The following is a 26,126-nucleotide window of genomic DNA, read 5'->3' on the forward strand; positions in this document are numbered from 1 at the left end:
AAGTGCACATACCCACACACAGACACACACAGACACACACACACACAGAGACAGACACACACACACAGACACAGACACACAGAGACACAGACACAGACACACACGCACGCACGCACGCACACACACACACACACAATTTTAAAAAGCACACCTGACACACAGTAAGCACTTTCGAATGACCGTATCTCACGTGGACTTTGCATTCATCTCTCTGCTCTCCCTGCTGTCATTTTTTTAGCCCCTTCAATCTTGCCTCCACCCTGAAACCAGAACACTCTAAAATGAAAATCCCCTGCATTGACTTCTCAATGTTCTTAAACGCCTCCTGCACCACTAAGCTATGGTCTCGGACTCTCTTCTCACACTTTATACTTGCAGCAGTTGCCTTCATGGTAAAAGTTAAAGTGTGCTGAGCATTTGCTGCTTGCCAAACACTATCGTGGGGACATTAGACATCCTCAATTATTTAGCCTCAATCTTCAAGTTAGTGATTATTGTCTTGTCTGTTTTCGTATGGGAAAAATGGAGCACAGAGAAGTGTCTGAGGCAACCAGTAAGTGGTCAGGATGAGGTGTATGCCTATACTTATCTGCCATATTGTGCTGTTCTGTTACTGACAGAAGTCCATCAGTTCCTCAAATAAGCTTTCTTTTCTCCAAGTCATCACCGTTCATATCTCCCTGGTAGGAATCCCTCAGGTCATAGTCAAAGATCTTTTTTCCCCCTGCAAAGCCTTCTCGGAATGTTTCTTAACTTGTTTGGATATTCCTGTCCTGGTTGTCCACAGTAGTCTGAATAGTCTACCACAGCCCTCTTTCCTGCTATACTTACTAATCTACCTTCCCTGATAAGCTTCAGTTGTGTACAAACATGTACCATGTCAGTCTGGTGCCCCACTGCACCCCTAGTCCCTGACATGAGCCCTGGTATGCTACGGGTGCAGTGGATAATTTCACATGGCACCATCACTATGAAGCACACTGAAGACCCCCTTCCAGAAGCAATGTCATGTCCTTAAGAATCTTGCCCATATGCCAGATATCTTAACCTTTGTATTTATTATATGCGATTTATTTAAAATACTGTGTCTTTTCCTGCATGTTTTCAAAAAGTATTTTATGTATCGTGACCTTTGAATAGACTTTCACAAGCTTAGCACTTAAGAAGTAATTACTGTGGCTTCCTGTTTCACCACGCTCTCCTGTCTGCATATGCTCCCACATGCCACCATGATGTCATATAGCCAAAGGGGCCCTTACCAAAGGCCAAACTGATGGGCCTCCTGATTCTGGATTTTCAGCTGCCGAAACTATGCACCAATTCAACCTTTTCCTTATAAAAAACTTCAGAGTAGCCGGGCGGTGGTGGCGCACGCCTTTAATCCCAGCACTCGAGAGGCAGAGTCAGGCGGATCTCTGTGAATTCGAGGCCAGCCTGGGCTACCAAGTGAGTTCCAGGAAAGGCTCAAAGCTACACAGAGAAACCCTGTCTCGAAAAACCAAAAAAAAAAAAAAAAAAAAAAAAACACTTCAGAGTGATGCTGGTGTGCTAAGAGCACTCAGTACCACACTGTTTCTTAGGACTGCTGTAGCTCTGCCACCATTTCAATACCAATTGCAACTGAAAGTTAATAAAGAAATAACTACTCAAGAACTTAAAATGACTTATATGATCAAGGCCAAATTCTAATTTAGTGTCAGGCTCCTCATTAAATATATATTCAATCCAATTTTCTAACTACCCTACGCCTCCTATTCTAATCGAGGTAAAAACATTACTCTCCTTCACACACCGTGACTACTCTGGTTTCCAGATGTTTGCTTTGGGTTCCTTTCCCGACGTAACACCACTGGGTTCAGTTTTCTTCCTCTGACTCTTCTATCAAATTTGGCTTATTCTCTGTTCTAACTCCAATCTTACCTCAAAATTTCCTGACTTCCTTCATTTTTTCTTTCTAAGGATCTTATAGCCCGCCCCCCATATCTAACAAGAGAATAAGTTTATTTCCTGAGTCTTAGAATCACTCCTTAGGAATGTGAGAGATCCCTGAGGCACAGCGAGCCTGGGGACTCCTACGAAGGGTCAAGTAGATATAAAAGTAGATATAAATAGGGATAAAGATATAATCAACAAGTGTTAAGTTCTTGCTAACTAAAAGAAGTCTCATAATGCATCAGTCCTCAATCATTCATTCTCTTCTGCTAACATGAGGAAACAGTACAAACAGAAAACTTGCAGGTGAGTCCAACTGTCCTTCAAGGTGGCAAGATAACCTGTATCTAAGCACAGGGGAACTGTCTGCAGTTTTCTATGACGTCACCACAAATGGCTTAACCTCACAATTCCTTCCTTTCAGGGCCTGGTGCCTGCTCAGCTTATGACTCCATTTTGGCAAACGCATGTACAATTTTTTTCATCTGTGACACAAAACAAATATAAAGTTATATAAAACAGGTAGTTATATTTAATCTGCTGGTTCACATCTTCCCCTAATACCAAGATTGTCAAAGGTCATTCACAATAACCCTTGTGGGCAAATATCTTCTTTATGTCAAAGAAGTATTCTAAATACAAAACACACTAGTAATATTAGAAAGATTTGCTTTAAAAAAAAAATCCCCGTTATGATCTACTCTCAGTATAATTCCAAAGTTGAGAAAAAGTCAAATTCTTCCCACAGACCAGAGCGATCTGCCTCAGCCTAGTGAGAGTTTATACAACTCCAACCCAGTGACGTCCTTCTTGTGCCAGTCAATTTTCTTTTAATAGCACAGCATACAACTGAAAAACTGACTTTTCTACTAATTTGTGATTTATTTCAGCTCTCTCTCTCTCTCTCTCTCTCTCTCTCTCTCTCTCTCTCTCTCACACACACACACACACACACACACACACACACACACACACACACGCCTTTTCTTGTCCTCTATCAGCTTTGCCGTCTCTTCCTAGTGTCCTTTCTAGGAAATCTTTGTCTAGAAAGGTCTCACTGTGCAGTCCTGGCTGTCCTGGAACTTGCTATGTAGACTAAGCTGGTCTCCACCTCCTGCCCCTGTCCCCAGTGCTGGGATTGAAGGCATGCAACACCACATCCAGTCCTCTGCCTCAGTTTTCCTCTTCATACCTGGCAGAAACTACAGGTTTTGCCCCCACCCCACCCCAAAAGGGAATCCAAAATGCCTATTCTTATCTCTAGAAAACTTTCCAAATATTTCCAGTAACCCAATGGCAACAGCCTTGCTACTAAAAAGTTTCCCAGCATCTAGCCCTTTTGGCTGATTCTGCTAAAACCCCCCACCCCTTAAGGGGGAATTTAAGTAAAAACACTACCAGCTTCCAGTTCCCTTAGGCAAATCTCCAGCCCTAGTGCAAGGCCACGAGGTTAAACATTTCTCAATGACGCAGGCTCCCTCAGAAGGAGGAACAAGATAGAAAAAAAAAATTTACTCTTCCCAGTGCAGTAAATCAAGACAGTGGTCAAGGCCTAAAAAATAAAAAAATAAATAAATAAAGCCAATTTAGCCGGGCGGTGGTGGAGCACTCCTTTAATCCCAGCACTTGGGAGGCAGAGGCAGGTGGATCTCTGTGAGTTCGAGGCCAGCCTGGTCTACAGAGCAAGATCCAGGAAAGGTGCAAAGCTACACAGAGAAACCCTGTCTCGAAAAACAAAACAAAACAAAAATCCAGCTTAAACTATATACTGCGTGTGCTGCCAAGACTCACAGTGGGAATACAGAAACCAAAGGAGAGCTGTAGTGTGGGACCAGAGGTACCTGCAGACCCAGCAGGCCAGCCACATCGATGGGCATGCCTCTAGGTTCCCTACTTTCTAGGATATTAACACTGTATGGATATGTAGGTACTGTGTAAATGTATGCCACTAGAGCAGCCAAAGCAGGGACTGAACCAGGGGTTGTAGGGAGGACCAGTCACAGTGAACTGAATCACTATTTAGGAGTGAAATGTGTACAGCTGGGAAAGCCAAGGGGAACCACAGTTGATCAACTTCGTAGGGAAGACTACAAAAGTTGATCGCAGAGGAGACAAAACCATCTGATGGGCTGATAAGGGTCCTGGGCTCTGGCCACCTGCAAACAGATGACAGGACTGACTCACGGACTACCCACCCGTCTTTAGGGTCAGTAAATGCTTAATGCTTCCAAGAAATGTCAGTTATGCAAGCGTCTTCACACGTGCACACTGTTTGTCTTCTCAGAATGCTTTCTATTCATCAGTCTTTAAATAAGATTATTACAGAACAGCTACATGCCAGAACCTAGGGATTCAGAAACAAAATACCTCCTTTTTTTTTTTTTTTTTTTTTTTTTTTAAGAACGCTTTCTGTAACCATGAACCAGCCCAGAATGCACTCAATCAAGTACTTTGTGGCGGTATGCACCGACTATAAACAAGCACAAGGAGGGTGGCAGAGAGATGGCTCAGTGGTTAGTTAAGAGCTCTGGCTGCTCTTCCAGAGGACCTGGGTTCAATTGCCACACCTACATAGTGCCTCTCACAACCATCTGTAACTCCAGTTCCAGGGTAATCTGACATCTCTGAGGGCATTGTATGCATAGAATACACAGATACACGTGCAGCCAAAACACTAACACATCAAATAAAGAAGGAAAAGGGGGGTGGGGCACAAGGAAGAGACACAGCTTCATGGGAGGAGCGAACACATCTCAGAAGAGCTAAGGCTTATCTGGACAGACAAGAGGACGTTAAAAGCCTAACATGCACAAAGAGGGGTGGTCAGGGCGGAGGCCAAGAACAGAAACCTCAAGGACATCAGCTGCATACTAGCACTTCCAGAACCCAAAAGCTAGTCAGTATTCGTGGAGACTGTGAGGGAAATAACCCAACAATAAGAGATTAAATGCATACATGAAATAGCTAAATCCCCTAGAAAACCAAAGAATTCCAGGTAGGAATGTCAAATGGTTAAAACTGATGTTTACAAAAAGTAATTTGGCCAGGTGCAGTGGCTCATGCCTATAATCCCAGCACTTCAGAGGTTCAGGCAGAAAGACTGTTATAAATTTCATTCTGGCCAAGGCTAAAAAAATGAGATTTTTGCCAGACAGTGGTGGCGCACACCTTTAATCCCAGCACTCAGGAGGCAGAGGCAGGCGGGTCTCTGTGAGTTCGAGGCCAGCCTGGTCTACAGAGTGAATTCTATGGCAGCGAGGACTGTTACACAGAGAAACCCTGTCTTTGGGGGGATGGAGGGGAGAGGAGGAGGAGGAGAAGGAGGAGGAGAAGGAGGAGGAGGAGGAGAAAGGAGAAGAAGAAGAAGAAGAGAGAGGGAGAGAGAGAGAGAGAGAGAGAGAGAGAGAGAGGGAGGGAGGGAGGGAGGGAGGGAGGGAGGGAGGGAGAGAGGGAGGGAGAGAGAGAGAGAGAGAGAGAGAGAGAGAGAGAGAGAGAGAGAGAGAGAGAGAGACTTTTGCTAGGTGTAGTGTTGAATGCCTTTAATCCCAGCACTCCCCCTACAGAGGCAGGAGGATCTCTTTGAGTTCAAAACCAGCCTGGTCTGCAGAGTGAGTTCCAAGACAGCCAGAGCTATGTAGAGAGACCCTGTCTGGAAAGGCAGGGAAAGTGTGACTTTACCTGAAACAAACAAACAAGGGGGCTAGAGAGAGAGAGAGAAAGAGAGAGAGAGAGGGCGCTCAGCAGTTAAGAGCACTTGCTGCTCTTGCAGAGGACCCAGGTTTGGTTCACAAATACCTACACATTTGCTGATAGGGGATCCAACATCCTCTTCTGGCCTACTCAGGTACAAGGCACACATGTGGTTCATATACATACATGCAGCCAAAACACTTATACACATGAAATAAAAATAACTAAAATAATAAAAACGTTAAAAATAAACATTGGCTGGTCATATGGTCAAGCAGGTAAATAAAGGCACCTACAGCCAAACCTAAGTTTGACCCCTGGAACCTACATGTTAGAAGCAAAGAAATGATTCCACCAAGTTGTCTCTGACCACACATGTGAGGGCCCCAAAACAAACAAAAACGAACAGGAGGTGAAGAGAGACTCTTGGCAGCTGAATGAACAACAGATCAAGGAGAGCTGGGTTCTAGGTGGAGAGCTGGGTTCTAGGTGGAGAGCTGGGTTCTAGGTGGAGAGCTGGGCTCTAGGCAGGGCAACCAATTAGAAAGGCTGCTGGGGAAAAAGTAAACAGTGAGAATATGATCTAGGGCAGGCAGACAAACTAAGAAAAGTCAAAGAACAGCCTATAAAAACTCAGCCACAAGTGTGAGGAGCGCAGGAAGGGAGAGGAACCAAAGATGACTCCTGCCATTCTTGGGAGGCAGCTGGTACTAAGTTAGGGACCCCAGGCTTCAGGGCAGTCACAGGAGTGGCAACATCAGCTTTAAATGCATGTGAACCATCTAGGTGTCCAGTGGAAGCAGCAGCAGCTTAGCATAGTCTACAGTAAGGACCAGGTCAGGGCCACAGGCACAGACACACACACCACCTGCTAGGTGGTGTTGGAAGCCACAGGCTGAGATGAGTTTGGTGAGAGAGAACTCGTAGACTAAGGGTGAGGAGAGTTATCTGTATGGCTACTGCTGCTGTGGCCTGAATCACTCCCAGGAAGCAGCAGGACTCACAGAGGTCAGGAAATGAACTCACAAGCCTGAGGAGACCCTCCCTGCAGCTCCAGGGTTATATAATCAGTCTACAACTGTTGGGGGAGGGGACAGGACCCTCTGGTGACACAGCTGCTCCAATTTACACAGGTGGTACAGCTTTCATGAGCTGTCACCCACGGGCCTGCAAGTGATCATCCCTTCACTCACGCTCCTCTAAGTATCCCAAACAGACTCACCGGTCCACCAAGCTGGACTCGGAAGGAACGCTTTCCCCAGTCTCTCGCTGCTCTACGCCAGGCAAGCAGAAACAGACTCCCCAGGAAACACAGTGCAGCAGGGGTCAAGGCCTGGGCCAAGAACACACTTTGAGACTGTAGCGTGGCTGTAAGGATGGGGGCCAACTACTGTAGAGAGGGCATCCTAGCGTTTAACCGTCTGGCACCCCTTTCATCAGGAGAAATTTCAATCGCAAGAGAAGCCTTTTTCCTTCCTTCCCTGGCCTGTAGCTCACAAATGAATAATCCAAGTAAAGATGACCAGATTCTCCCATCCAAGACAGACCGTGAAGAAAATATACAAGTGAGAATATAATCAGAACTACCCCTAGCAGTGGTGGCAGTACCAAGAGCGGCAGGCAGGAGTACCCCAGTGAGCAGGCAAGCAGCAGGGAGAACAGACCTGTGGGCAGTGTGGCATCACTGGGCTGCCTGGGGCCTGGCCTCCACTCTGGCTAGCCTTGCTAGCCTTTGTCAGTTTCTGCTCACTTCCTGAGCTTTGTTAACAGAATGATGTCCAACAATTTTCCAGTCAACTTACTTCATGCTTAGCTTTGAAGCAAAGAACACTGGAAAGTACAGAATGAAGAGACAGCAGGGAATGTACTCAGGGAAGACTGAGGCTCAAAGGAAAGAAGAGGATTGTCTGATGTCAGACAGTACTTCTTTCTAGGGAAGGCTATCCTCAGGAAAGGGTGATGATCACTAAAGTGAGTAATGACTGCACCAGCACTCACAGCAGAGCCAATGCACAGAGACCACGGGCCTGAGTCTGAGTTTGTCTACCCACCTTCTTCAATCGTGGTACAGAGAGGAGGCTGCAGAAGCCCACTAGAACCCAGGGACACTAGTATCCAGAAACACATACAACCAGGCACCTTATCATCACCCTCCCTGGTCACTCCTCATCAACTATATAAAAGGCCTCCGCAAGTTCTGAAGCAACTTTCTATCCTGGCCATGAGAACCACTGTGGGAATGAGAAGTCAAGAGCTTTCAAAAGATGATGATTTCTCAACTTCATTCCTTTTGGATATGTCACAGCCAGGAAGACAGAAATCGGAAAAAGCAGCTTTTACAAGCTGCCAGATCCATGTCCGATCCCAAGGGATAATTAGCCAGTGAGGTTTTGTGGAGCTGATGTAATGTTGGCAGAGGCTAACGTTTTCTGGTTGGGCATGTAGCCTCTTGATATTTAGCTCCGGGGCTAAAACGGATGACATCCAAGAAACCCATACCCGTGACACCACCCCTAGCAATCTGCATTTAAGAGTCATTTGTAAACTTAAAATGATCCATCTTTTCATGGTTAGTTTACAAAGGCATTTGTTTAACTAAAATTTTCTAAATCTTATTTTATGTAACTCTTTTGCTATGAAAAGAAATTTCTACGACTTGCAAAGAACAAAGAAAATTTAGAAAGCTTAAAGTAACAAAAGAAAGAACTAGAAGAAAGAGAAGTTTCCCAAGGAGTAAAGCCTGTCCATGGCACGACAAACCCTGGCCAGCACAGCTAAAGCTGTCTATGTCCTTATGAAGACAGCTTTGGAAACAGTCTAAAGCAAAGATTTCCAGGAGCCCCACATATCCCACAAGAACTGTCCATCTTAACCTGAGAAGCACTCTGCCATGCAGGAAGTAACCATCAGTGGACTCAGGAGAAGTACTGGATATTAACACTCTTGGTTTGAGCATGAACTGTTAAGCTTCCAAAAGAACACTTGCCATTTCAATCCAAACTGTTAAGTCCTTTGACTTAAATATGCCACAATGATCTACCAAGGCCCGGACAAATCTAAGTATATCAGAAACTTTATTTTTTTTGAGATAGGATCTTACTCACTTAGCCCAGACCAGGGCTTACTTAGTGCAGACCAGGCTGGCCTTGAACTCAGAGATCCCCCTGCCTCTACTAAAATTAAAGGCATGCACCACCATACCCAGACAGAAAGAGATCCATTAAAGCCCCTAACCAATAAATCAAAACACAAAATGTTCCCAAGCACATACACACTAGCTCTTTACCAATATAAGAGAATTCTGAGATTAACCCTGGGCAGAGATGAAGCTACTAATGCAAACGCAAATACTCTGTGCATATAAATCCTCACAATCTCACACAAAAAATGAGAATTGCCGGGCGGCAGTGGCACACACCTTTAATCCCAGCACTTGGGAGGCAGAGGCTGGCCTGGTCTACAGAGCGAGTTTCAGGACAGCCAGGGCTACACAGAGAAACCTTGTCTACAAACAAACAAATAAAAATGTAACAAAAATTTCATAAACAGGGGGCTTGAGAAATGGCTCAGCAGTGAAAAGCACTCTTCCGAAGGACCCTGGTTCAATTCCCAGTAAGCCCATGGTGGCTTACAAGCATCTGTAACTATAGTTCCAGGAAATTTTACACTCTCCTCTGGCCTCAGGCACCAGGTACACACATGGTGCAATGCAGGACATCCACACACATAAGTTAAAAATAAATCTTTAAAAAAAACCTCAAACATATAGTCTCAAAGCATACGCACAATGAAGAAACAGAGGATGAGAAAGTGTGAGGAAAAGGTGAAGGCGCATTCTTTGAGACCCGAAGGGCGAGTAGCAAAGAATAAGGCAGGTTGGAAGAGAGAAAGGAGGAAGAAGGGAGGAGGAAGAAGAGAGAGATGAAGAGGAGGAAGCAAGAGGAAAGCAAACAGGAGGTAAAGTCGGCGGTGGGCAGGATGAGAGAAGAGCCGCATACACCAGCCAACTTAGCTATTAGTGTCAGAACACAAAGACTCTACACTAGCTGTTATTTACATTTTTATTCTTGTTTGGTTTGGTTTTTTGAGACAAGGTTTCTCTGTGTAACAGCCCTTGGCTGTCCTGGAACTCCCTCTGTAGACCAGCCTAGCTTTGAACTCAGAGATCCACCTTCCTCTGCTTCCTGAGTGCTGCAACTAAAGGTGTGGTGGCCCAGTCTTGCTTTTTTTTTTATTCTAAAACAACCAGAATATAGTCCATATGCATGTGGGGAAATCACATTTTTTTCTTCTAGGTTCTCAAAATGTCTTTCATGTAATATTCAGCATGGTTTGAATTCCACGAATATATATATAAAAATATTTTTTTCTTTAAATTCACAGACTCTTCTGGAAGTATGCAAACAACCCCCAAAGCCAATTTTAATCATAAAGGACCAAAAGCCTAAACGCAAAAGCATCTTCAGGATCAACTAACAGACGGTTATTTTCGACCCTCTCATGGGGCAGCGGCAGCAACTCAGCTGTTAAGAAGCTTCTCAGAGACTTCTCCAGATAGGAACACCTCAACTGGAGCCAACCAGATCCTCCTACAGCACAGGTTCCCACTCTAATTCCAATGCACAGGCACTGTGTGGTGCATCAGGCAGCATTTCTAATGCACGCCTGTGGCAAGATACTGGAGTTTCCTTAGATTCAACGTGTGACAGTGGATCCCCAAAAGGCACCCATCCTCATCTTGTGAACAGGTAAAGGGTTACCACAAGGAAGCTTCTAAGTGAGGGTTACAGTTTGTTGTATACCCACTTACTCCTAAGCAAGTTCAAATGTAGAAAGAGGCCTGCTTGTCCCTTTGCAGAAGGAAGGGCTAGAACAACAGAATTTAAAAGACGTTGGAAGGTCTCGGTTTCTTGTTTAACAGTCACATCATAGTATGGGGGGAGTGCTGTGGTGGGGGACAGGAGTCTAGAAGAAGGTAGGTAACATATCAGGCTAATGGAGCAGAGGACCCAGATGACCAGAACTGTCTACAAAGAGTTCCAATGGTGTGAAGGGGTTGAAGTTTACTCTAAAGGAAAAGACACTGCAGAGGTAAAGAGCACAGCTTCTGAAGCCAGACCATCTGGACAGACTCAGCTCCACCCTCCCTCACCAGGTGTGTGGCACTGGGCAGGCTTCCTCTCCACTTTGTCCCTCAGTTCCCTCTTGTGTGAAGGAGGCTAATAAAGGCATTGAGTTCCTACAGTTGCTGTGAGGACTCTGAGAGTTATGGAAGCTGGAATACAGTCCCACACACTGTGCTAGTGAGGTTTATAATAAGAAGGACATATTTGGTCTTCAGCCCCACTCCTGGCATTGAGCTACTAATTAATGGGAGCCTAACATTTCCTAAGCAGTAAGAGCAACCAAGGCACCGGCAGCTTTTGTGATTCACAGCAAGCCTGTGCAGTGAGTGCAGGCCAACACAGTGCTTAGGAAAGAGACGGCAGTCAGAACCGACCCCGAGGTTAGAAGACTAGAACCTGAGTTCTACCCTCACTCACCGGATCAGAGAGGAACCAGGGTAAGGGTGTAGTAGCATGCGTCAATAACCTCAACGCTCGCAAAGCTGAGGCAGGAGGATCATGAGTTGGAGGCCACTGAGGTCTATCTACCAAGATGAAGGGAAGTGGGGAGAGAAAAATCATCTACGGACAGATTTAATCAATTGTGCCTCCACAGGAAGCCTCCACAGTCCACAGTGATGCCAGGGCCAGAGAGCTTCCAGGCTGGCAAACACACGGGGTTCCAAGGGTGATATGCCCAGAGAAGCCGTGCAGTCCCACACACTGCTCATGCCTTGTCCTCTACACCTTCTCCTTCGGCTGTTTCTGAAGTATATTCTTTTAAATAAACGTAACAGGAGGCCAAGTGTCGTCCTCAATTCTGTGGGCCAATCTAGCAAAGGATCCAACCTTCACAGGGGACTGTAGAAACCTCTGATTTATAGGCAAGTCATGCAGAGACTGTGAGCACACTGGTGACCCACCCCACCACTAATGATTAAGGCTGAGTGGTCTGTGGGACTGAGCTCTGTGCTCATGAAGTCTATATTCATTCTAGACAGCTAGTAACAGACCTGATGTCAGAAAGCCAGATAACCGGTTGTTGTGGGAAAACGACCTAGGACCTTCAATCAATTGTCAGAGGTATTAAGAAGCAGAATACAGGACAAGTGAGCTTTTCCTTCCCATACATGGCAGACTTTGCTGGGACTCCTACAAAATCCACTTAGAATTCTAGAATGTGCCTCTTGTGTTTTAAGGTTGTGCTTGCTTACTTCTGCATGTTCCAATCTGGTGTCTATTCAAGAAAAAACTGTTTTTAACCCGTCCCGCCTTTGAGGAAAACAATAGAAACAAGATTCGTGCCTAGCATCCCTGAAGCCCTAAACACAACCCCCAGCACCGGGGCAACCAAGGAAACAGAGCCTCTACCATGTGGCACAATCTACCCTGAGCTTGGCCACAGCGGTACCTAAGAACTGAGAGAGGGCAGGTGAAGGAGGGAGGCTCACAGACGTGGTCCTTCTCACAGATCCCTTCTAGAACTCTTCTCAAACCTTGCCAGGTTTTCTGTAACACTTATTTAGACAGCCTACTTCTTGGCAAGAGATTGGGGTGAGACCAGAAGCAACGCAGGAGGGAAAGAAGTGCCCACACTTGGCCTCGGCTGTTTTTTAAGCATTGCCCAGCAGTGCTACCCAAAGCCTTTGTTCGGGAGTCATTCTAACCAACCCCCTGTGCCCAGATTAACTGAGCACTCCAAAGTGCTGGTGAGAGGCAACCACCTCCATTTGTTACACCACTGGGACATTCTTCAACTTGCACACAGAGGAAAAGAATGCAATACAATAGCCAGAGACAAACAAACAAACAAAAGAGAGCAATTGCACCCACCCACAGATTCTGAAAAACAGCAACACAGCCATGCTAGGCCAAAGGCAGAAGGCACAGGCTGGCTGACACTACCCTGGCTCACTGTGCAACTTAGCGCCGGAACTCAGCATACCTAGCCTGACTTTTGTTTGCTTTAGATTAGTAAGACTGCATGAGCATTCCTACCTAAAGGTCACTTTAAGCTTGCAGTTATACACAGTTTTAAAGTTTTAAAAATCAACTTTATTGAACTTTAGATAATCCACCCACTTTGCAGCTCAGTGCTCATGGCCACAGGCGCACAGCTGTGCAACCCCAGGACGGTCGAGAGAGCCCACAAAGCTCAGCACCTTGCGTCTCTTCAGGCCCTTGAGTACTTCTCCTTCAACTTCTGCTTGTTACCCCCCAAATCTACAGTTTGCCCCTCAGATTTTCTTTTCTCTTGAAATGGGGTCTCACTATGTTGGCCATGCTGCTCTTGGTCTCCTGCTTCTGCCTCCCAAGTAGCCAGGGCTACAGCTACATGCAGACCCAGCCCACTGTCAGAGAACTGAAAACCTAGTTAACGTACACACCACACAGTTCACCGAGCTTCATAAGCAGAAGCACTACAGAACCGCAGTGCCCCTTCATGCTAGCTCAACAGTCACTGCTCACCCCTCTCAGGCCTGGGCAGCCACTCCTCTATTCTCTCCACAGAACAGACCTGAATTCTGGACATGCCACGTGAAGACAACCACAGTGTGACTCCTTTTGCACCCGTCTTCTTCCACTTGGCACAGTATCCTTTTTTAATTTACTTTATTTCATGTGTACGAGTGCTTTCATGTATGATGTACGTCTGTGCATCACGTGTGTGCAAGGTTTTCCTGGAGGTCAGAAGGGGAGCTGAAATCAGGAGTAAAAGACAGCTGTGAGCTGCTGCTCGGGTGCTGGAAATAGAGCCTGGGTTCTCTGCAAGAACAGCAAGTCGTCTTAACAGCTGAGCTCTCTCCAGACCTGTCGTAGTACTTTAAGGTTCATTGATTTTGTAGCAAATGTCAGTACTTCATTCCTTTTCATGGCTGACTAGTACTCTATTACATGGTCATATTTTAATTTTTTTTTTACCGTAAGATGGACTGTTGGGTTGTTTCCACTTTTTGTCTATATGAATAATGCTGCCAAGAACCCTTTTCAAACATTCACACATTTATTTATTTATTCATTCATTCATTCATTCATTTATTTGGGTTTGAATACATGAGTATGTGGTACATGTGCGGAGGTCAAAGAACAACTTGTGAAGTCAGCTCTCTCCTTCCACCATGTGGGCTCCAGGGATCAAACTCAAACTCAAAACATAAGGGTTTGTCGGCAAGTGTCTCTACCCACTGAGCCATCTCGCCAGCCCTGCAGGGAATATTTGTGTACAAGTTTTTGCAAAGACAATGTTTTGACTTTCTTGGGCTAAAAATAGAAATGCTAGGTCATATGGGCTATGCTTTAATTTTCTGAAAAACTGCCAAACTGTCTGCATTTTTTTAAACTAAACTTTTTATTTTGAGCTAATTATAGATCTACACATGCCTGTAAAAACAAGGCGATCCAACATCCTTAACTGGTTTCCCTTATTAATCACACATACAAAGCCACAGAACAGTACTGTAACCAGTGAGAATGACGGTCAAGACAATGCCTATCTTCTTCACTGCTTGGCCCCCAGTGCAGAACTATCCCCTCACCACCCTCAGACTCCGACAACCACAATCTCTTCATAATTCCATGTTCTGCCAAACCTGGTGGCAGAGGCTTTAATGCCTCACGGGAGATGGAAGCGGCAGATCTCTGTGAGTTCAAGGCCAGTCTCCAAACAACAACAACAAAACCAAACTTCTAAGTTTATACAAATATCATACAATATGTAACTTTTTTCATTCCATGTAACTGTCTAGGGAGTTATCAATAGGTCTTTTTTTCCATAATACGTCATTCATTTTTTTTAAAACATGTAGCAATATTCTAATCTGTATTTTTTAAAAAAGACTGTGTATACCCAAGCATGTACATGCCCATATGGGTGTGCACCCACAGAGGCTAGAAAACGATCCTGTGTCCCTCTGGAGTTGCCCTCCATGAATGCTAGAAACCAAACTTAGGCCCTCTACAAAAGCAACAAGTCCTCTTAAACACCTAGCCATCTCTCCAGCCCCATCAAGCTTACATTAAAAGAAAAAAGAAACTAGGGCTGGAGAGATGCCTTGGCGAGTAGGAGCACTGGCTGCTCTTCCAGAGGACTTGGGTTCGATTCCCAGCACCCACATGACAGCTCACAATCGTTTATAACTCCAGTTCCAGAGAGATATGACACCGCCTTCTGGCCTCTGTGGGCACCAGACATGAACATGATACACAGACATACACACTGGCCAAACCCCCATATACACAAAATAAAAAATTTAATTAAGAAAGATTTTTAATTTGTGTATATATGTGTATCTGCATATGGATTTATGCATGCATGGAGTACTCAGAGAATCCAGAGGCACTGGAAACCCAGGAAACGGAATTACAGGCAGTTTTGAGTTTTTGTTACAAAAACTAGGTAGGTCCTCTGAAAGACCCATCTCTGCAGCCCCCGTAGCCTGCATTTCTAAGAATATGTGTGAATTGAGAGTGTGTAGTAGAATCCGGTTTCTTACATTTAATACAATACTTATGAAATTCACAGAATACAGACATGCTGGTGATCTGTGAATGGGTAACTTGTTCATTTTTACTGCTAGTAGTCTATTTTATATTAGCACTGTCTTTTACCTGCCAACAGCCATTTAGGTGGTTTCCAGTGTGGAGTGATTAAAAATTAAGTTGTTATGAACCTTCAGCACAAATGTATACTTCCATGTTTCTTGTGTAAAGATCTGGAAATTGGATTGCTGGGTAATATACTAAATGTATTTAACTTTGTAATGAATCGCCTTCTCAGGTCATTATGTGCCATTTTATATCCCATACTGTGACTCCCCACTGCTTCACACTTTCACACACACTTCTAATTAACAGTCTTTTCCATTTTTAACTATTCTAATGGGTGTGAACTAGCTTCTCTTTGTGGATTTTTTTTTTTGTTTTGTTTTTGTTTTGTTTTGTTTTTCGAGACAGGGTTTCTCTGTGTAGCTTTGCGCCTTTCCTGGAACTCACTTGGTAGTCCAGGCTGGCCTCGAACTCACAGAGATCCGCCTGGCTCTGCCTCCCGAGTGCTGGGATTAAAGGCGTGCGCCACCACCGCCCGGCGTCTTTGTGGATTTTATTTGCATTTCTATGCTGATCAATAGCATTTAGGGACTTTGGAGAGATCACTGTTAGCATCTTTTTTTTTTTTTTTTTTTTTGGACAGGATCTCACTATGCATATGGAAACACAGAGATATGCTGCCTCTGCCAACACCTGCCCAGCATCACATATATTGAAATGTCATATCCAGATGTTGCCCACTCTTTATGGGTTTTAAGAATTCTTTATAGCTGGGTGTGTGACAAGCAACTGTAATTCTAGCATTCAAGAGGTTGAGGCAGGAAGATCAGAAGTCCAAGGTTATCCTCCTCCACCATAGGGAGTTCAAGGCCAACCTGGGTTACACGAGGCCCTGTGTCCCAAAACAAAAGAGAAAAGAAAGGGAGGAAGTTAACTTACTTAACATTAACATTTTGATTCCTTGTTGCAAATCCTCCTGATTCTGTACAAAGCTCAGGCACACAATCTGAGAACCCATCTTCCGGTAAGGAGCCGGTAAGGAGCACATGGGTTAAGACTTTCACACTTCCACGCAGGGGTTGTGGCATAGCTGGCAGTGCTTGTCTGCATTTGACCCCCAGAACTGCATACCTGGGCATGGTGGCACACATCGTAACCCCAGCACTCAGCAGGCAGAAGCAAGTGGATCAGGAGTTCAAGGTCATCTAAGGCTACATGAGAGGCCTTGCCTCATGGAAGGGGGAAAGATTTTCAAAGAATAACACGTATTACGGAAAATCACTTAATAATTAAAGCATATTTATACTACCACCATTTTATGCTTAAAAGAAGTTGAATTATGATTATTCACTAAAATTAAAAAAAAGCGGTGTACTTTCAGCTTACAAAATCTTCTGGAAGGTTCAGTCAAATGAGAGTAGGTTAGTGTGCATAGGAAAGGTCCACAGCTCTGCCAAGGACATGGCCTAAGACAAACACTGCAAAGAGAAATTTCAATAAATCTTCCAAAACAGAAACAAAGGCGAAGTGTGAAAGGATTTACAAAAACATCTCCGCGGCGGGAACACAGCGGATGAGATGGCAGGCCCTTATCATGCAGTTTGCTCAGCGCGGTGCTTGGACTTCACTCGGCCTGAACCCACGGTTCTGGCTCCTAACCCACGACACCATGCTTTCCAGCCACTTCCTCCTCTTTTAACCAACTACACATGCACCTAGACATGACAATTAATATGGGATTTATCTGAACAGAAATGCTCACCATAGAAAATCAGAAAGATACAGAAAACCACAAAGGCCCAACAAAGAAAATCTCTAATCAAGCCTTACTTCCTGGAAGAACTGTTAATATTTTGGTGGGTAGCCTCAGAGCCTTTCTTTCCTTCTCTTCCTCCCTCCCTTCCTCCCTTCCTTCTTTCTAAGTCATGGTCTCATGTAGCTCAGACTAACCTCTATCTCACTATGTTGTTGCAGATGACCTTGAACTTGTGATCCTAACGCCTGTCTCCATCAGTGACTGAATTAGAGGCACACACCACTCTTTCCCCAGTGCTGGGAACTGAACCCCTAGGTTTCTTCCATGATAGGGAAGCACTCTATGAACTGAACTACATCTCCAGCCCCCAATATTCTAGATTAGATGGAAACATGGAAAACATTTTTTCTATACTTGGAATATACTTGTTAAAAACAAATATTTTCCTATCTTTTAGTTTCCTTAAAACAATTTCTTAAAAGTATTTTAAGGCTAAAGAAAAAACTTTTAAAAATGTTTGAGTTACCAAGTACCAAGAGAATTGTTGGAGTTATAAGAAAACCCAGGAATAAGCTTTTAAAAATTCTTACAGTTGTGTGCAGTGTGTGTGTGAGCATGTGCACACATGCAGGCAAGTGTCACTGCATGCGTGTGGAGGTCAGGTTAGGCCTCTGCTCTCATCTTCATGTGGGCTCCATGTACTGAACTCAGGTCACCAAACTCGCTCTGCAAGTGCTTTTAACCACTGAGTTAACTCTCCAGCCCAAGAATTAAATAGTATACACATTAAATAGAATCAAAATCCCCCAAACAACAACCTACTCCGATAATATTTTGCAAATATGGTATTTTCTATGTGGTAGGAACTGTGACAAGCACTGCACACACAGACAGTCCCTGGGACAGGTACTGTTGCATTACTAGTGTAGGGGAGAGGTAAAGAGGAACAGGAGTCAAGCAGTGCCACTGCCACAAGCTTAAAGGCAGCAGAGTCAGAACCCAGCCACCACCACCCCACCTCTACCCCACCCCACCCCCCAGCCTAGGGCTGCACACTCTAAAGGCAAGCGCTGCACACGGCAGCTCCAGCCGGAGCTTTATACTTGCACTTCTCAGAACTTTCTAGGGGTAAGATTCTTTCTCGCTTTTCTAGTTACTGGGGACTTCAAAAAGCTTTTGTTATGTGGGTTTTACCTATCAATATTTCATCTTGCTAGAATGTAAAACAGAAAGCTTTTCAAATCTCATTCTGCATTTGTTTGTTGATAAACTCCACCATGCAGCTTTAGAAAAATATATTGTACATTCATGAGACCACAACAGTTTTTTTAAAAAAGGTAAACAAGATTTTAGATCTTGCACCATTCTTAAGAGCTCAGGATATTAAAGGGTCCTCAAGCACACCCTGAAAGCCACTGAACTACTCTGCAGTCTCCTCAATAGGGGCCTATCACACCATGATTTAAACCAGTGGTTCCCAACCTTCCTAATGCTGTGATCCTTTAACACAGTCCCTCATGTTGTGGTGACCCCCCAACCATAAAACTATTTCGTGGCTAATTCATAACTGTAATTTTGCTACTGTTATGAATCATAATGTAAATATCTGATATGCTATCTTTAAGGGGTCGAGACTCATTGGTTGAGAACCGCTGCTTTAAAGGCATACTCTGACATTCACAAAAGCCAAGGTAAGATAGCAGCCTAGATGCCCACCAACAGATAAGAAATGTGATTGCCAGGAGGTGATGGCACACACCTTTAATCCCAGCATTCAGGAGGCAGAAGCAGGAGGATCTCTGCAAGCTCGAGGCCAGCCTGGTCTACAGAGCGAGATCCAGGACATGAGAGATCCTGCACAGGGGCTAGGCATCAGGGACAGCCAAGAAGCATGGCTGTGCAAAATGAGGGAGGGAGAGAGGGAGGGAGGGAGGGAGGGAGGGAGGGAGGGAGGGAGGGAGGGAGGGAGGGAAGGAGGGAGGGGAGCAGCCCAAGTTCTCAAGGATGGACACACTGCTCTATGAGGACTTCAGCACGCTGTACATAAAAGCCACCAGCAGGTCCTGAGAGGGTATCACTTGACTTTAACTTTAAGTGGATCATGCAAGTAAATAAAGATCTAAACTACTTGGGTTTATTTGAGGAGGGTTGTTTTATTGAAGTTTTTTTGTTTGTTTTGTTTTGTTTTCCCTGAGACAGGCTTTCTCTATGTAGTCTTGGCTGTCCTGGAACTCACTCTGTAGACCAAGCTGGCCTCATACTCACAGTGATCCGCCTGCCTCAGCATCTCAAGTGCTGGGATTAAAGGTGTGCGCCACCACCGCCTGACTTATTGCAGTTTTTAAATTATGCTTTACTTATTTAGTATGAATACGTACATGTGAGGGACAAAGGACAATTTGTGGGAGTTGGTTCTCTTCCTCCCACCTCTGAGTGGGTCCCAGAGATCAAACTCAAGTCCTCAGGCTTGATGGCTGGTGCCCTTACTCACTAAGCCATCTTGCCAACACTGTTTTGGAAAGGTCTTAGACTGCAGCTCAGGCTGGCCTGGAATCATATATGTAGCCTAGGCTAGATATGAACTTGGGAAACCTCCTCCCTTGGCCTTTCAAATATATGGTGGGAATATATTTATTTAAACCACTAGAACATAGAGATTCGTTCCATCTCTTATTATGTGTCCTCTTGCTTTTGAGTTTCAAGTTTCCTCTACAGGTGTGAAGGAGAATCATGGCATTAAATAATATACACGAGAACTGTGTAGTATGGTAGCATACATTTTCACTGCTGCATCTCTTTTTCAGTTTGATTTCCCTCGTACAGCCCCTCTATGCTCACTCTGCTGCTACCCCCCACTTGGTGACTCTGCATAACCTTAATCAGGCCCCAGACTGTGACTCCATGAGCTCAGCCCAACTCGGCCCTTTAGCTTCAAGAAGTACAAGGGTTTTGAGTGTTGGCGGCAGCACAGGGCCTTTAGTATTTTCCTTGTTATTAAAAAGAAAGTTTTAAAAAACAATGCATGTGGTAATCATAAAAGTGAGACTCCAAAAACGTAAGCCTGTATAAGCCTCATCTTTGTTTAATTTGGCACTGTTTTAATAAGAATAAAATCATGGTTCAGAGTCTTGACAGCCTGCTTCATCCAAAGAGAAACAAAAAAGAGGGAGAAAGAGAGAAGTGAAAGAAGATTTCAAATTCCTTTGATCTGCATCCTAACTCTGAGAAGGTCCAGATAGATCAGTGAGTCAGAGAAAGGGCAGTCAAATGTAAGCCAGAGCAGTGAGGACAACAGCTGTCTGTCTGCTACCTGTCTGATGAGATCACCCAGGCCAGAGAAGACAGCAGGAGGAAGGTAGATAGAGAATGGCGAGTCTGTGGTGTTCAGACTTTACTTCCTAGGGGCGGGAAGCAGATACTCAGACACCAGTTTTTTTTAATCTTCTCCCTGCCTTCCGTCTCTTGAAACAGGATCTCTCTACATAGTCCTGGAACTCACTGTCTAGACCAGGCTGGCTTCAAACTCGCAGAGATCCATCTGCCTCTGGCTCCCCAGTGCTGGGATTGAAGGTGAATACCACCACACCCTGCTTTTATCTTCTCTCCTAACCCAAGGAGAGGCACCATTTGAGAGGAGGTCACATCTAGCCTTACACACTAGAGATCTCTGGCATCTCTTTTTAAATATCTTGAAGCAGAAAGAACACTGGCAAGAGAGTGTGGGAACAAAGTCTCCTCCTATCTCTGCCATAAATTAATTACATGATTTCAGGAAATAAACCAACCCCAAAGGCCAATTTCCTCTTTTCAAAAGAAAAAGAAGACAAGGAAATACCTAAACTGTCCTTCAAACTCTACAATTCCTTAAAAAGAAACCAAGGTGTTTTTTTTTTTTTTTTTCCCCAGGGAGGGGGGTGGTTCCAGACAGGGTTTCTCTGTGCAGTCCTGGAACTCACTCTGTAGACCAGGCTGGCCTTGAACTCACAGAGATCCACCTGCCTCTGCCTTCCAAGTGCTGGGATTAAAGACGTGCGCTACCACCACCTTAGAAACCAGGGTATTTCTAAGCCCACAATGGTTCAAGTACTCAAGAGATCTACAAGTAGGTGATATAAGGCTGAAGGCTCTGAGGTTTTTTGATCAGCTCTCTCTTCTGAGTGTCAGGGGTTCCTAAAAGTACCATGCTTCCAAAATGGGCGGGATTTCACCTGCCTAGTTTGTCCCTTGTACCTTGCCATCTTCCCCAGCCCTCCTTTAAATGACTGTCATTCCCTATTCTGTATGTTCTGTTTTCAAACAAACAGTGCAGGGGCAAACAGCCACGATCAAGGAAAAAGAAGTCAAAGCAATATTTAGGAATTAAGTACCAAGATATCAAAGGATAAGGATGTTAACTAATGAAGGGAGGAGAAACTTTTTAATTAGTGAATTTTTTGAATAGGCAATATGCAACTGGTATGCAACATAAACGATCTGAAAGGGATACCATTAAGAACACACATCTCGGCGGCACAACCAATGAGTGCACTCACATAAGTTATGCTCTGCTTCTCAGGTTGAGTAGTCAAAGTCTACATACCTAATACCTTTATGTACCTATATATCCTTTTGCATTTACAGCATAGTTCCAGAATACGCTCAAAAGACTACTCAATTGCTCTGTGGAACACCAAGTCTCTTCTACTTCGGCCTCCTGGTCTTTCATCATCCTCTTTCCCTGAAGCAGCCACAACGACCAAAGGTATCCTATGCATGGACAAGTGTGAGGCCTGAGGGTATACACATATGTACACAAGCAACAGGGGGAACGGGCCAGCTGACTCCTTAACTGTACCCCAACATGATCAGGCATGTACCATGGGTCCAAAGCAGACCTGGGAAGCCATCCTAATACATTCTGCCAAGGAAGTCTGTCTTACTGTTATGGAGGAATGAACTGACAGAGTGGTACTGACTGGGAAAAGGCAGAGGGCTGCCTGGCTGGGGTCACACACACACTCTGTCAGGCCTGAGCCCTGGCATACCTCCATTAAGAAAGACACCCATCAATGTTGTGGCCCTATATTATTCCCTTAGGGCCAGCTTCAGAAATTGTACAATGTTCATTTCAAGTCATTTTCTAATTGTGACAATTCAGACAGATTCCCATGGCAGTGACATGAACTCTAGTCATGGTTTGACTGGAACACTAAGATCTACCCAACAACACACTTCATCACAGAAAGGGCACACTACAAATTCAGGGAGGCAAAAGAACATCAACTTTGAAAGTCATGAAGCTGGCCAGGTAGTGGTGGCACACGCCTTTAATCCCAAACGTGGGAGGCAGAGACAGGTGGATCTCTGTGAGTTCGAGGCCAGCCTGGTCTACAGAGCGAGATCCAGGACAGGCACCAAAGCTACACAGAGAAACTCTGTCTTGGAAGAAAAAAAAAAAAAAAAAAGCCATGAATTTGGATGACGACTGGCTAAAACAAAGGATGATGGCCACTGGATTCATTTATTCATGGAAGAAGAGATTACAAAATACTTTAATAAAAATCTTAATTTAAAGGCTTATGTTTATTAATGAAAATTAAGTCAAACAAAATTCCACCACTCTTCAAAAGATAAATTAATGCCTGCCAAGAGTCCACATCCATGAGTGATTTGCTCGTAAGAAGGAGGTAAGGGCTGGAGAGAGAGATACCAGGTGGCACACAACTGCCTGTAACTCCAGCTCCAGCTCCGGCCTCTGTGTGCTCTGCACTTACACGGGCATATCTACACACACACACCTTACTAAAAAGAAACCTTTTTCAAAGACGCCAATGGTCTAACTAGGAGCCACCTGTAGGGGATCCCTGGTGTGCACTGTGAAGGTGGCACTACAGGAACAACAGGACGGAGGGTGACCCCACTGAGACAGGTTCACGGAAAGGCAGCACCCAACTGGATCCAAACCAGCTTGAGACCTCCAGCAGTGTGAAGGAGGGAAACCCTCACAAACACTCAAGAATGCCCTTCCAAAACCTCCAAGCTCCAAGGACTGGGTGAAAACTGCTGCTGAGCACAGTGAACCCCAAACTATTATACCAGCACCTTAAAGTTTTACATCTTCAGTTCTGTCTGAAGGATTTAGTTACTTTACAGTATGAAAAGCATTTCTCCTAGAGAGCATATACTCATGAAGTACAGATTAACATATTTCTTGGCTTTGACCAAGAATCATTGTTTACTGACATTCCATAGCAGACTCGTTTCATTTCCTATCATAATGGCTGCTGCACTATTGTTATAACGGGCTGGTGGCTATGACACTCCAGAACAAAACAGTAAAGTTTCACAAACCCATCCGTGGTAGGTATTATTAAATGTTTTTGAATATTTCCTAACTTAAATAATGGGAAGGCCATCCCTAAACCCAGCTTCGCTGTTTTTATGAACACAGCAAAAAGATGAAGCCCACATCTATCGCCTTCTCAGCAGACGTTTGGTCCTACCTGTATCCAAGAGCCTTGTCAATTTCATCCACACTTGTCTTACACACTGTTGTCCTTTGAAAGTTTTATGAAGTAGCTGGTCTGACAGATGGGTGACCAGCCCCGGCCAGCATACGTTGTAAGAAAACCTACTCTTAGATAGGAAACTACAAAGAACAGCCCTTTCTTTCCTTTTTAGGGCTAGGAACACTGAAATTATCTTAGGGGAAGAAACTTTTTAACTTACTATGAGATGTTAGCGTCTGAGATAGAAAGAATGCTCAAATATTAAAATCTGCCTCTTAAAGTAAAATACACATTTGCCCACACACAGCAGGAAACTGGAATACAGATGGGAAAAATCGAGTCGGTTTAACCAGGAGCTACTGAGATACCTCATCAAAGACAGATGGGAAACACTCAGATAAGCACACTATTTGTTTAGAACCCAAAGCTCCAGAGATCTGTGGGAGGGAAAGAAAAGGCAACCTGAAAGGCACAGCACACTAGAACAGAAAAATTCACCTGATCAATGACTCATTATGGCTGTGTTTGTAAACCAGAAAAAAAAGAATGGCCCTTCCTGTCCACGGCGTAACCTAACGGCATCTCCGGCATCCGCTTGTCTTCGGCTGCTGTGTATCTGGAACTGACAACACACTACCTAAGCACTCCCCAGGACGACAGAGACCAGTCGTGCCAGAGATGGAGTTTCACTCTCTGCGTGGGGCCAGGGGATGGGGTAGAGGGTGCAAATGCCACTTGTGTGAATCTTTCTGAAAACACTACAGATTACATTTTAGTATAAGTCTAAAAATAAGGAGAGGGAACATTCTCTATTTTTAGATATCTGACTTACAAGTTTTAAAAACATCAAAAGTAAAAGAAACCATTAAAAACTATCTGGAATTTTTAAATGTTTTAAGAGAAGCTTTGAATTGAGAAACTATTTTTAGAGATAGAATTTCAAAAATCTGCATTCTTTCTGTTAACTGCTCCCCTATCTCTACCGTTTAACCCAATCTTGTGCTTTATCAAGAGCGTTCGTTCCCACAGACGCTGTAAAGATGAAATGGAAGGCTGAGGCACAGAGGAGAGGAACAGTGGATGAAAGCGTCAAAGATCCTCTCGTGGTGACGTACAAAGAGTAGGTTTGTGACTAAAGACACACTACATAAAGCATCTAAAGCAATGTAATTACTCTTCACTAAAGCAGTGCCAAAGACAGTGATAAAATGGTTAAAGACAAGCAAGTAGGTCCCCTGGCAGAGCACTCTTCAGATCAGTTAGCATCTAATTCAAAGCTATGTCTGAAAAACTGAAATATGCAATTAAAGAAAAGAATTTTAAAAACAATAAAACCCTGAAAATGAAATGATGTATGTTTCAGCTTCCCATCTCAGACCAGTGCTGGTACAAATGTGCTCAACCGTTCTAAAGATGCCTGTGGCAAAGGAGCTTGCAGGAAATAAGGGAATTACCTGACTGCACAGCCATCATCAGCATCTCAGGCTCCAGCAGCGTCATGACGGAGTCTTCACGGTAACAGCTCACAAACACAAAAAGTCCAAGTCACAGGAAAAGTCTAGAAAGGTCACAGCGAGCCTTACAAATTCAGTCTCATGCCTGTGCTCGAAGGAGAATGTGAGAACTCACTCCCCTCCTCGGAGAAGACACCAATTCTCCACCCTTCAGGCAAGTCAAGATGGCCCAGAGTTGAGTGACTGCAGACAGGAAGCCCAGCGAGCACTCCAGTGAAGACCTCAAGTTCGTGGTTAGAGCAGTGGCTCCTCCCCTCCGGTCCTCTCTGGGGGAGGGAGGAGCACAGAAGGACTTCGGAAGGCAGATCAAACTGCTTTCCTCTCTTAGAAATGGGAAGGCGGGGTTTTATTCAAAACCCTACTAGAAGGGACTCGGGGCTAGTTCAGTTTAGGGCAACAAAACAAACACAATCCAAACTCAATCTCACGAAAGAAACATTTGGGGATCACATACATATCAACATATATAGACAAATAAATGCATATGCCACATAACTTTGCTGAGAATCCCAACAGCCTTTTTTCATACGTGGTATTTATAGGCAACAGCTAACTAAGGAAGCTGACTATTTAACTACATAAGTTCAACTGTTTCCCCACCCCCCTCTCCAATTAAAATACGTTTCCAAAAACCACAGAACACATTCCAAAGCGGTAATCTGTTTCTCATATCTGCCGGTCCTCCTGAAGAGCCCCTCACTGCCAATGGGGGTACATGCTAGCTGTGAATAGACAGGGTGCCACAGATAATTTTCCTACAATGCTCTGAGATTATGCTGGATATAGGGAACACACTGGAAAAGCATCCTTTCCCTGATAAACTTGAGCCTTTTCCTACTACAGGGAGCGACTCTTCTGAATAAGAATGGACATGAATGGACATAGGCATTTTGCTTTCCCTAGGGAGAAAAAAAAATCAAAACCTAAGATCCTTTTAAATTACAGATAGGAATTATTTCATTTGCCTCAAATTAAAAGGTCATTTATTCCGTTTGCAGTGTTTTTTATAACTGATATTCACAATAAAGTGATAGTAAGATGCTTCTGGGCCGTTTGATGGACTTTTAATACCTGAAAACCAGGAAGCTGTTGGGTT

The 26,126-nt window shown here is 44.3% G+C and overlaps 1 protein-coding gene across 1 annotated transcript in view; it reads right to left on the bottom strand.

Moving 5' to 3' along the window:
* Window positions 1–25,323, bottom strand: part of Mrtfa (myocardin related transcription factor A) — a 94,582-nt gene extending 69,259 nt beyond the window's left edge. The window contains exon 1 of the mRNA XM_052748391.1: window positions 24,971–25,323. Within this exon, the coding sequence (XP_052604351.1) occupies window positions 24,971–25,016 (46 nt within the window). The 5' untranslated portion in view covers window positions 25,017–25,323. The remainder of the gene's footprint in view (window positions 1–24,970) is intronic.
* Between the last annotated feature and the right edge of the window lie 803 nt (window positions 25,324–26,126).

The sequence above is a fragment of the Peromyscus californicus genome, unplaced genomic scaffold (assembly GCF_007827085.1).
Source record: "Peromyscus californicus insignis strain IS unplaced genomic scaffold, ASM782708v3 Scaffold_20__1_contigs__length_68692818, whole genome shotgun sequence".
NCBI lineage: Eukaryota > Metazoa > Chordata > Mammalia > Rodentia > Cricetidae > Peromyscus > Peromyscus californicus.